This window comes from Gymnodraco acuticeps, unplaced genomic scaffold (genome assembly GCF_902827175.1).
Source record: "Gymnodraco acuticeps unplaced genomic scaffold, fGymAcu1.1, whole genome shotgun sequence".
Taxonomy (NCBI): Eukaryota; Metazoa; Chordata; class Actinopteri; order Perciformes; family Bathydraconidae; genus Gymnodraco; species Gymnodraco acuticeps.
In genome coordinates this window covers 1-13,174 of record NW_022991207.1, presented here as the reverse complement: position 1 = coordinate 13,174, position 13,174 = coordinate 1, and the positions used below count along the sequence as shown (strand labels likewise).

The 13,174-nt window shown below is 42.5% G+C and overlaps 1 protein-coding gene across 4 annotated transcripts in view; it reads left to right on the top strand.

Moving 5' to 3' along the window:
• Window positions 1-5,783, top strand: part of abl2 (c-abl oncogene 2, non-receptor tyrosine kinase) — a 67,596-nt gene extending 61,813 nt beyond the window's left edge. For all 4 annotated transcript variants that reach the window (XM_034238598.1, XM_034238597.1, XM_034238601.1 and 1 more), the window contains exon 11: window positions 978-5,783. In XM_034238598.1, coding sequence (XP_034094489.1) covers window positions 978-2,725 — 1,748 coding nt within the window. In that variant the 3' untranslated portion in view covers window positions 2,726-5,783. The remainder of the gene's footprint in view (window positions 1-977) is intronic.
• The last annotated feature ends 7,391 nt before the right edge of the window (window positions 5,784-13,174 follow it).

Sequence of the window (13,174 nt, the reverse complement as noted above, 5' to 3'; positions counted from 1 at the left end):
ATACACCTGAACATCAGCAGGAGAGGACTCTTTAAAGTAGAGACTCTACATACTGATATACACCTGAACATCAGTAGGAGAGGACTCTTTAAAGTAGAGACACTACATTCTGATATACACCTGAACATCAGCAGGAGAGGACTCTTTAAAGTAGAGACTCTACATACAGATATACACCTGAACATCAGCAGGAGAGGACTCTTTAAAGTAGAGACACTACATACTGATATACACCTGAACATCAGTGGGAGAGGACTCTTTAAAGTAGAGACTCTACATACTGATATACACCTGAACATCAGCAGGAGAGGACTCTTTAAAGTAGAGACACTACATACTGATATACACCTGAACATCAGCGGGAGAGGACTCTTTAAAGTAGAGACTCTACATACTGATATACACCTGAACATCAGCAGGAGAGGACTCTTTAAAGTAGAGACACTACATACTGATATACACCTGAACATCAGCAGGAGAGGACTCTTTAAAGTAGAGACACTACATACTGATATACACCTGAACATCAGCAGGAGAGGACTCTTTAAAGTAGAGACACTACATACTGATATACACCTGAACATCAGCAGGAGAGGACTCTTTAAAGTAGAGACTCTACATACTGATATACACCTGAAAGTGAGCAGAATATGTCCTCTTTAAATGTTGTTGCATATTTCTAACCCTCTCGCTCTGATTGGTTAGCTGGCTGGCTCTGTTAGCTGGCTGGCTGGCGCTTAGAGATGTCCCGCCCCTTAGCCTATCACGGACAATGTTTTGGAGCGTGAGTGATGTCACTTTGTTCCGGAAGTAAACAAAGGAGTCCAAACAAAAGAATAAGAGCTTTTTGAACATTAAAGCATGGAGACGTGTCCCAGTAGAGACACTACATACTGATATGAACCTTCAAATGACCAGAATATGTCCTTTTTAAATGTAGTTGTATATTTCTAACCTTCTCCTCTCTGTCTCTTCAGGCTGGGCTTCTTCTCTCCTGGGGGGGGACAGTCGGTCGGGCAGCTCCCCGGCGTTGCCCCGAAAACAACTTTCCCGAGATAAATCCCCCGCCGGCCTTTTAGACGACGCTCAGGATTTGGGCACCTTCACACGGGACCGAAAGACCGGCTTCTTCAGCTCCTTCATCAAGAAGAAATCCTCCTCTTCCTCCTCCTCTTCCTCCCAGAACCTCCCCACTCCCCCTAAAAGGAGCAGCTCTTTCCGGGAAATGGAGACTCAGCCTCACAAGAAATACGAGCCGACGGCAGACTTTTCGGCGCCTCCTCCTCTCCCCCAATCGGACAGCAGCGTCGTGGGGGGGTTCTCCGCCTCCCCCTCCCACTCCCACTCCCACAGCGACCCCCCCCAGCCCCAGTCTCGTTGCTGTGGTGCTGCTTTCGGACAAAAACCCTCATCAGGGGGGGGTTTAGCGGCGCAAGTTAGCACTAGTAGCTGGAGCGGATTGGCGGGTTTTTTCACGCCGAGACTCATAAAACGGACTTTAGGGCTTCGGACTGGGAAAACAGCTATTTCTTCATCTGAGGAGGGGGTGGTGGGGACTTTACCAGTTGGGGGGCTTTCCAAACCCTTCCCCAGGTCTAACTCCACCTCCTCCATGTCCGCCGGGTTGCCAGATTTGGAGCGAATGGCTTTGACTTTACCCAGAAATCGAAGTGCAAAACCCCCGCTGGAGAGAACGTCCTCCAGCAGCTCCACGCCGGAGAACGGACAGAAACCGGACGAGGGGACGGCTCAGATCAGAGAGAGACCCAAAGCCAAGATGGTTCCCAAGGGCACGGGGGTGAGGGTACCGGGAGTCGGGGGGGAAGCGGGGGAATCGGACCTTGTAGTGGATCGACAACAACAAAACTGGTCCTCGCCATCTAAGACTTCTTCATCCTCCCCTAAGACTCCTTCTTCCTCCAACTGTAAGACTTCTTCCTCCTCCCCTAAGACTCCTTCTTCCTCCACCTCTAAGACTGTATCCTCCTCCTCCTCTCAGACCCACAACCACAAGGTGCCGGTGCTGATCTCCCCCACGCTGAAGCCCCCCGACGTGCACCTGGTGGCTCTCGACTCTCAGGGGAACCGCTTCAAGCTGCTCAGCGAAAACCCCGATCGTCCGCGGCTCGTAAAACCCAAATGTGCTCCTCCTCCGCCTCCTACGCTACGAAACCAACACTCGTACAGCGAAACGACGGGGGGGGAGGAGGAGGGGGAGGTGAACGGGGAGAAAGGGATTCGAACCGGGAAAGGAGGAGGAACTATGATGACGACGGGGAGACCCTCAGTGCCGCCGCCTCAGGTTCCTCCCACAAACACTCCTTCAAAAATGGCAAACGGATCCACTCCCTCTTCGTCCACTAAAGCGGGTTTCCGGAGGATTCGACAGCAAGCGGATCGCGGCGTCCCCCCCGAGCGGGTAGGCCGAGAGGCGTTGTTGGAGTGTGCCGATTCGTTGATAGTCGTCCTCCGCGACTCCTCCCCCTCTGACTCCCCCCCCTCCAACAGTGTGGTCCTGGACGCGGGGCTGCAGCTGCTGGACCGATGCTCCGGGTACGTGGACGTCATCCCGCAGATGAGGAACAAATTCGCTTTTCGGGAGGCGGTGGGGAAGCTGGAGGTCAGCTTGCAGGAGCTGAGGGCCTCGGGGGGGGGAGGGGGGGGCACAGTACTGGAGAACCTGCAGGGCTGCGTGAGAGAAATCAGAGACGTGGTGCAGAGGTAACAGCTGTGACATCACTGTGACATCACTGTGACATCACTGTGACATCACTGTGACATCATGAAAGAATGAAGACTCTTGAAATAAACTGTCTTTTAAGGACCTTATTCTGGCAAGAAGGTGTCTGCGGAGAAATGCAGAAGTCAGGAGGTCCCCAGTTCACATTTGGACACCAAGAATGGAAGAGGAGGGGCTGTGACATCACTGTGACATCACTGTGACATCACTGTGACATCACTGTGACATCACTGTGACATCACTGTGACATCTGCGGTGGAGATGTATCGAGACACACACTAACAAATAATAGTAAACGGGTGAGAAAACCTTGAAGACTCTTGAAATAAGACGGTCTTTTAGGGAGTTTATTCTTGCAAGAAGGTGTCTGTGTCTGCGGCGAAATACAAAAGTCAGGAGGTCTGCAGAGGGTCTTATATTCACATTTGAACACTAAGAATAGACGAGGAGGGGCTGTGACATCACTGTGACATCACGCCGGTCAGACTGGTTTCCCTCCTTTCTTCTGGTTCTTTTTTACAGCTTTCCGGGGGCGGGTCTGGACGGTACCTCAGAGAAATCACTCACTCACTGTTTACAACCAACACACACAAACTACAGGTGGTTTCAGGCCTGCTACGATAAAACCTCTTCGCTCAACGAATGTCGAGTGTATCAGCTGTTCGGAAAGATACTGAGCAAAATACATGTTTACTGACAAACCTCAAACAGTGTCGAGTCGAGCTGCAACGATTAAGATATTTAAATCAACTTTTAAAGCAAAAATGGTTTTTTAAAAAATCTGTTTTCAGCCTCAAATATTAAGATTAGTTGCTATTTTCAAATTTCTATCAAAGTAAAAAGATTAAATCTGGATTTCTAACATTTGTCACTATTCTCTGACGTGTTGAACACTAAACAGCTGATCTAAGACCCTCATTCGTTGCAGCTCCAAAGGGAATCACTAGTGTCTGGGATCTTCGTAAACCTTTCAAAAGCCATTTTATCCTAAAGTATTGGAGACTAAGTGTGATTTCAAGATGTCGGGGTCTTAACGTGACACCGATTTGCATTTACATTTCATGATCAGTATTTTTAACTAGAGGGACAAATGTGATAAAACCATGAATCTCCCAAAATCTGCTTGTCTTGGTATTATCGAATAATAACGTGTAAACACAAAGGGAACACAGCTTTAGAGAGGCGTGGAAATAAGCTCAAATGAAACGTTAGAACAGGTTGATCAAATCCACACAGAGACCCCTTTAATCCCCACATGACCAGATGGTGTTTCACAGCCTTCGTCTTCAGTGTCCACACGGTGCCGTCTCCGAGAGCATTTCAGTATTGAAGTGGTTTGAATGCACAGTAACGTCAGTCTGGTGGGAGCGCAGGAGCAGAACTGGGGCGGTGTTTCTATAAGTGTCCTTCTGACGGACTGATCCAATCCCTGAAGCCTTGTCGTGTCCTCAGTGCCTCGAAATCTTCCACGAAATGAACACTGCAAAAAACCAGAGACCTGCTACACACACACACACACACACACACACACACACACACACTGATCTCTCTACCGACAAACTGCAGTATGTCTTCAGCACATTGTACATTATTTGGTTTTTTTTTAAATAAGAAAAGCTTTTTTTCAGAATGTCTATGTATGAACTTGAATTTTTAAATTATTCCTTTTTTTTCTTTTTATTAAAAAGCACAGAGCTATTTTGAGAGATGTAAATATTGGATTGATTTCATATCCAGGAAACAGGATGTATGTGTGCTCACAGCATATAGAGCGTGTCTGACTGAAGAATACCTGAATATATGAATGTATTATTCTTCCCTTCTGACCCGGGCGAATGACCATCTGCATGAATCTCTAAAGGTGCCATTTTTTTATTTGTATTATTATTTATTATACTTTTTTTTTTGTATTGACCCATACTTCTCCTTTTGGTCACACTAAGTACTAACGTCCAGAAGCAGTTGCTCTGTTTTTTGAGCACAAATGAAACGTTGCTTTTCACATCTAAATGTACACTGGATACGGCCTCGCATACTCCAACACCTGATCTGTAGAAACACTGCAGGTCCAAAACAACACTTGATTGACTGCAGAGTAAACGTTGTTTTTCAGTTCATGTCGTGCGTCAGTATTTTAATGTTCAAACAGGTTCCTGTGAGACGAACTGATTTCTATTCGCTGTGATTTGACAGAAACACGGAGAGAAGAAACGCCGTGTGATTTTTATTTGATGATTCTTGGTGCCTTTTTGTGAGCAAATGATTCATGTCTGTCACTGCGAGAGAAACAGGCAATGTTTCAAATCCACCATTAAAGAAACATTCATGTCTTCCATTTTCCGTGAGCTTTTCTGTCACTTGGAGGTTGATGCAAAATTGAAATTTAAAGGTGCATTTGTCTATTAAATTAAGTATGTAGATACGGTTGCTAAGGTTACTTATTGGAGGTCGTTAACTCTGTTAGTGCAGCAACATCTGGTTGATTTCCCTCTAACAGACATGCACAAAAACACTTTGGAGAAACACTGCCGCTTCAGAAAAGAGGAAGCCGCAACGCATTTATTTAAAATTGCTTTCTCGATTATTTGTGGAGCTTAGTTGTGAGAAAGCCTGATCAAGTCAAACGTAACCTCCGAAATCAAACTTATTTAAAGAAAATACAACACAGATATTCAATTTGTCAAAAAATCGATTTGTTCTCAATGATTTTTCCACAGATCGTCTCATCGTCAGTCCTCTTCGTTGTTGTTGTTATTTATGTCGCCTGTGTTTTCTGTTGTTTTTCTGGAGGTCGTGTTCACATCAAACCAAAGGCCACTTCTTCAGCTGTACGAGTGCAATGTAAAGCAACACACACACGATGATGGAATATGTGAATCTAAACAGGGATTTAAAAAAGGCAGAGACGTTAACATTAACTTTTTTATTGTACAAAATATATATTTTGGTTTTTTTTTTATTTAAAGCTCACGTTATATTACTGTGAAGTTTTGCTTATCAGTGTTAAGCCTATTGTAAATAATAAAGATATTGATGAATACTGCTCTGCTATTGGTTCTTCATCTGCTTCTATCAGTACAATTATAATCATGATAACACTGACTAGGTATATATATTAATTTATAAAATATATACATGGCCCCTTAGAATAAGTGTATATTTTTAAACTTGCATAAATGCAATATATTACATGTCACTTGTTAGACGCTTTTATCCAAAGCGACTTACATACTCAACACTGTGGGCAATCCCCACAGGAGCACTTTGGGGTGAAGAGTCTCAGGGACACAACGACATGCTGACAGCAGTGGGGTTTGAACCGGTGATCCCCCTGATCCGAACCCCAGCGCACTAGGCCACTGCACACGCATCCCTAGTATCTATTGCATTTATTTATCTACAATACACTTTATATTACAAACAAGAATACCATTAATTCAATGTTAAATGTATCATGTTTAAGCTCCATCACCATCATTGTTTATTTCCTTATTAATATTGAAATAAAATAATATTAAAATAACATGGATTTAAATGGAGATAATATCGATGATTAAAAATCAGTATCAACTTTTTTTTTTTTTTTTTAATATGGATTATTTAAAGATTTCTTCGTCACTTTTGCTTAAGTATTAAACACTTGACTTAATTAAGATACATTGAAATCATGACAAAAAAATATAAGAAAAATACATTTTATTAAGTATAGAAAAGTTTACATTATTCAAGGCATTCTTTCAAGCTTAATCACCCATACAAATCCAATGAAATTCTGGGTTAGGTTTAAACAATTTACCATAAATAACCAGCAAGATTACCATTAAATTAAGTCTAAATGTATCATGTAGCTCCAGCACCATCACCGTCTCTCCACGCCTTGTTATCCTGTAATTGAGGATTTTTTTGTTTGACATTTTATTATAATCAATACACTCACTAACTCAAATAGAATGGACTTATAATGAAATAATAATGACAATATAAAGCAAAGAAAAAAAAGCTCCATCATCATCACCGACTGCCCCCTGCCGGTAACACCCCCCGTTCCCCGGCAACATTCCCCTCCTCTCCCCGGCTCCTCCCCGCCTGACATTGCATTATAATCAATACAATCACTAACTCAAACAGAATGGACTTATAATGAAATAATAATGACAATATAAAGGAAAAAGCAACAAAAAAAAATCTTCAGCATCATCACCGACTCCCACGACTGCCCACTGCCGGAAACACTCCCCCGTTCCCGGGCAACATTCCCCTCCTCTCCCCGGCTCCTCCCCTCCTTGTTTTTTGGTAATTGGGGATTTTTTTGTTTTACATTTAATTATTATCAATACACTCTCTAACTCAAACATAATTGACTTACATTGAAATAATGATGACTATATAACTAGAAAAAAAAGCTCCAGGACCATCACCAGCTGCCCCCTGCCGGTAAAACCCCCCCGTTCCCCGGGCACCGCTCCCTCCTCCTCCCCCCTCTCTTATCCGGCTCCTCCCAGCTCCTCCTGTTGTAAAGATGGCGTCCATCATGGAGGGGCCGCTCAGCAAGTGGACAAACGTGATGAAGGGATGGCAGTACCGCTGGTTCGTGCTGGACTACAACGCCGGATTACTGTCTTACTACACGGTCAGTTCACAGGGTTCCAACCGCTGATTTTATCCCTTATGGAGGTTTTTACAGCAACTTGTTACTGGCTGTCAGACAGGATAAGGGCCTTGTGTTTGTCAGAAGTCTCAGCTGGCAGTGAGAGGCGGGGCTCCGTGATGACGGATCCGTGTGTCAGCCAATAGAAACGAACCCTGCAAACCAACTGACCAATAGAGTGGCAGTATTCTTCCCCACACTTACGCTAATGTAGCTAGCTATCAAGGCTAGACAACACCCACTCGGCTAAACGTTATTGTGAGTAGTTAACAGAATAAAGCGATACAAATACATCGTTTTATCATTTTTAGGGGCATTGTTTGTCTTTGGGAGTTCTACTGGAGTCTCGTCACTCCCTGGTTTGTTCGCTAAATAGATAATAAGACACTGCGGGAGGAGACAGTGGCTGTCAGTTAGATTTTTGATAAATCTAACGTCAACAGAATAGATTTACTCAATTATACTGAACTTAAGTACAATTTAGAGGTACTTGTACTTTACTTGAGCAATTCCATGTTCTGCTACTTTGTACTTCTATTCCTCTACAGTTCAGAGGTAAATGGTGTACTTTTACTCCACTACATGTATGTAATAGTTTAGTTGCAGTATACAAAGTCATTCAAACTAGCTGCACCTTCACCAGCTTTGAGAACACTTTCATGATCAATCATTATAAAACATATCATATATATTATTCTGAAATGGACCAATCTGCACAACGACTACTTTCACTGTCGCTACTTTCACTATATTTAGATGAGAATACTTTTCTACTTTCACTTGAGGAACATTTTGAATGCAGGACTTTTACTGTAACAGAGTATTCCTACACTCTGGTACTTCTACTTTTACTCAAGTACAAGATCTGAGTACTTCTACTTTTACTCAAGTACCAGATCTGAGTACTTCTCCCACCTCTGAATATACCGTCAGTGTACTCTGATTAAAGTCAAGAGCAATGCGGACAATAAACTGTCACTTCTGTTTGACAAATAACTTTTAAGAAAAACATAGAGCTGTCTGTTCCTCTAAACAAGTTGACTGAGACGTCAAAGCATTCATTTATCTTATTTAACTGGAGACAGTAACTCTACAGTTGTTCTCTCACAACAACAACAACAACAAATCCTCTTAAACTATCTTTTTAAGACATTGTTATTTCTTGTCTCTGATTAGGTCTACAACTTCAGTCATTACATTACTTCACTAAAGTCCAAATACCCATAAAGGGTTAATGAAGCTGCAGATTCTCCTTCAAACCGTCAGGGAGGAAATGAGGCTGGACTCATTTAATCAAGTGATCTCAGTCTTGAAATAGTTGCAGTCATAAGTTTGAAATGGATTTGAACATGTTCTGCTTAAAGTCTGTAGGTCAACCCTTTGAGAAATACACACTGTGGCTTGTCAACAACATTGTATCTGACGCCAACCTGAACATGTCCTGAAAAGTGAATAGGAACATTCAATAATACAGGGTCTCTCTTATCAATGTTAGACCTTTTGTACACCAGTTAATCCTTAAATGAAATACATCTAATGCACCTTGAACAGTCCTGAAGATGTTCTCTTCAGTGACTGTAATGTTAGATTAAATCTCTGTTCCCTGGTTTTTGTATTAAATGTGTCCTTGTTGATATTACACATAACGCTGCTGTTATGCAGGAGACATGTCCGACTTCATTTGACAATAAAGTGTTATTGTATCGTGAGAATAAAGCTCCCGAAACTGTGTTAGTCGCTTAGTGATGTCACTATGTTCCAGAAGTAAACAAAGGAGTCAAATGGAGGACGTTTCAGGCAGGGGACCCCAGGGTGTTTCTCAATGCCGAGTAAAGCTGCTCCAGAGCAGGGACGGGCTAATGTTGCCCGGGCAACAGCTCGTTTGCCATTGTTGCCTGACCTGCCCCTCTGGAGAGAGCAGTTTGTATGTGTTTTCTATTGTGGCCGAATCAGCCTGATTAGCCCACAGTTAGTATCGTAGCGTCTCGCTGCGGGAAACACACCTTGTCAGCGCTGTCATCTGCCCCCAGTCACGTGACTTTGTTTACAATCTGACAGCTGGACGCAAAGGAAAGCCCTCCGGCCTCATATGGCTATGGTGATCACACCAAATGCCTGCCTGGCGTTAGAGTATAGGGGACAAACCAGGGACTTTACTTCCTCTTGACACCGTCGGTTATTTGCAAAAAAACCTCCTAAATATACTTGTTATTGTGATTCTGTCTTTCTGTGTCTTTTCATCTGCTCCTTAAACTCCCTCAACGGGGCCGCTCTCTCTTTTCTTGATCGCCCTCTCACGGAGAACACTTCACTGTCCCGCTTCATTGTAGGATTTCTGCCATGTCTCCACTTCAGTTTGACCATCTCTGTTATTAAAGGTGGGGTATGTAATTCACTTCAGAAACACTTGTTATATTCCATGGAATGCTCTTAACATCCCGATAGCAATGAATACATGAAATGCTTTGACAAAAAATCCATTAATAAATGTCATCTGTGTAAAAAGCACGACCAATCATCTGAGCCGGCTAAAGTAACTGGATGGCCTACCTGCCTGTCAGCCTTCCATTTGGGCACAAACTGATCTCGTGCCCTCATTGGTCATGTGCGCGTTCGTGTGTGTTGGGGGAGGGGCTCTGTGAGGAAGTCTGAAGGAAGGGGCAGATTTTGTCCGGTTGTGTACTTTCAAATTCTAGCGCACTCGAGCTGCTTTCTCCAACATTACTTACCCCACCTTTAAGTTATGGAATACTAAATAAATAAGTAATTAGATACCTTACCGTCACTGCGCTCATAAAGAATGATAATAATAATGTGAATTGAACTGGTTTCATTAGTGAGTTTATTTAAGGTAATTAGTTAGAGGCCCTATTTTATCAGTATGTCTGCACAGCAGCATTGAGAAACACCCACAGGGATTTTAGGCTTTGCAGACCATTTACATGCATTGCAACCTATAGAACACACTACAATAGGGCCTCTTTAAATTCAAGTGAAATGACTTCACTCACATATGTGCAATGCAATGTAATGTGTCTTCATCCAGTATCTAATATCCTCTCTTTGCTTTACCATTATTCTGGAAATCATGTTTCTAAATCCCTGCTCAAATACAGACCTGAGAGTTTTCTCTGTTAACGCTTATTAAGAAAGTAGGCTATGTTGGATGATATTGCTCGTGGATATTACTAATGTTAGTACATACACTACAACCTTGACGTTGTATTTTAAGCGCTGTTGTTCCTGAAAACTGACTATTAATGCCCGATCTGTTCTGTGTTTGATTTACAGTCAAAGGATAAGATGATGCGAGGATCCAGAAGAGGCTGCGTGCGACTCAGGGTGAGTTTCTCAGGATAAACCCTGTCCTCTTCATATTAAATATCTCTCTCTGATAAACTAAAAACATACTTTACAGGGGTGTCCAAAATACAGCCTTTAAACATATATTACGCGGCTTAGTTGAATACTCGATTGTGATTGGTCAAATCAGAACATGTGACACGCTGTCAAGGACCGTTGCTAAGGAGGATCGATGGAGAGGAAGGAAAAGAGGGTAAAAGGCCGAGCGCTGGAAGTCAAATGAATGAACAGAAGAAGGCAGAGAGGAAGTAAACACTACCAGGAACACGGTATGGGCTCTCTAGTGTTTAAGGACTTGTTAGTGGATCAGAAACTGTGAACAGAGTTGGACAGTTACAGAAAACCTCGATTAGTGCTGCCGTAAAGTTGTTGTTGTTGTCGCATTTCCAGCCGTTGGTGCGCCGCGGAACGGAGCTTTGTTTTGTCTTAGCGGAAGAAATACGATAATTTTTAAGTCAATAAAATCATTACAATTAATATTGGGAGTCGAGTCGATAGTTTGTTTAGTATCTGGCCGTGTAATAAGCGGGATAATGTTCAGTGCGGCGGTCATTATGGAGAAAATAACCCCCTTCAGGCTGATCAATATCCCTCCGCCTCGCGCCGACCCGTGTAATAATGTGTAGTAGTATTCATGTGGTGATCAGCCCACTTATAAATAAATTCAGTAAATTAAATTAAAACACTTTCTGACAAGTCTTGGTTGGTTAAAACAAAGCCCATTACCTTATTGCCATAACAACCTTGAAATAGACCCTCCACATTCCCCCTTATTATGAGCTATCTGAGGCTTCTGTTTTAAGGAATGAGCTGTAAGCAAGATACATGAAACTCTATGGATAGCTGTGATGTTTCTTAGAGCATATTCAAGTATCAAGTATAATTTAACTGACTTATAACGTAACTTATGAGGCAATATACCTCTCCTCTAGAGAGTGACCCAGCCCTTTGTATGTTTTTCTCTATGTGAAACGTTTGGACACCCTTGGTCTACATTTCGGCTCAGTCGCTTTCCTGCTTTTCCAGATATTTGCAATACTTGTAGGTTTAGGTCACTGTTTGTGATACTAAGTTATGAGGTGAAAGTATAGTTTGCATTTTGTACCAACTTGTCATTGCATCATATCAAGCATGAGTTGTTAAAATAAATGTTGTGCAACGTGCAGAACAACACAGGATGTCCTGGTCCATTTAATATTTCTGAATACTTAAAGGCTGGTTCACTATAGCAGTATAATGTCATTTCTATCTGATATAAGAAATGCAAAAATGATGGTGTATTTGAACAGATATCAATATTATACTTTTTAGCTCCACCAGTAAAGACATGTCCCCTAACATTGAGTTTTCAACACTCAGTGATGTCCACTAGATGGCAGCAGTTGCCTTACGATATATATATATTCTATATTTATAGGGCTTTTTTCATCATACATCATTATAAACACACACAAATGCTCACACCAAGGATACACAAAGTCAAAACTGATTAGAAAACAAAAAAATGACTTCAATTATATCAATATTTTTGTCAAATACAGAATTGTTTTTTATTGCTTTCTGGGTAAACACTGAGGAGATGCAGTAGGTTTTCTAGGTACTAGAGTCCTCATAAGTACTCGGATCATTTGCTCTATGTTCTCAAATATAATGTGTTGTATCTGTCTAGAAGCCAATAAAGCACCTGACCTAAAGAGGAGGATTACATACATTTACGTTTGATTGAGACTTTTATTCCTCATTTTAATTCCCAACTCCAAACTAAAGGTGTCTAATGTTGGGCTATAAAGGAACTACAGCACGGTCACATGACTTCACGTCACCACCGCTAAGCTAAAGGTGTCTAATGTTGGGCTATATAGGAACTACAGCACGGTCACATGACTTCACGTCACCATCGCTAAGCTAAAGGCGGCTAATGTTGTTCGTGATAACATTTAGTCGTCTCATTTAGACACTTGTTAGCAACATCAGTTTTTAAATTCACCAGTGGGGTATTCAGCTTGAGTTAACCACAGACCTTATTTCAGGCTAACAACCAAAAACACATTCCAAAAAACGTCCACACCAAAAGGGCTAAAAGGCTAACTCCTTCCTCTGTTTTAGGACTCATTCCTGCACCACTGTATTGTAACGGCTCTACACCTTTCCTCATCATTGTCCCCACCCTCTGTAGTAGTTTCTATATTTATCTGTCTCAGGTTTGCAGAGAGGAAGCTCTGAGTCACTCTGTTGGCGTTGCTATGAGCTAACCTCCCAGCTTTCTGCAACTCCCCGGTGTCTGATCCTCTCCACCCTTTCCCTGCCTTTCTCCTCCTCCAAAATCCCTCCTCTTCCTCCTCCTCTTCCTCCCTCTGCCATGATGCTGCATGTGTGACAGAAAGACAGGAAAAGCCAAAGAACTGGAGCTTTTTAAAGGGGAC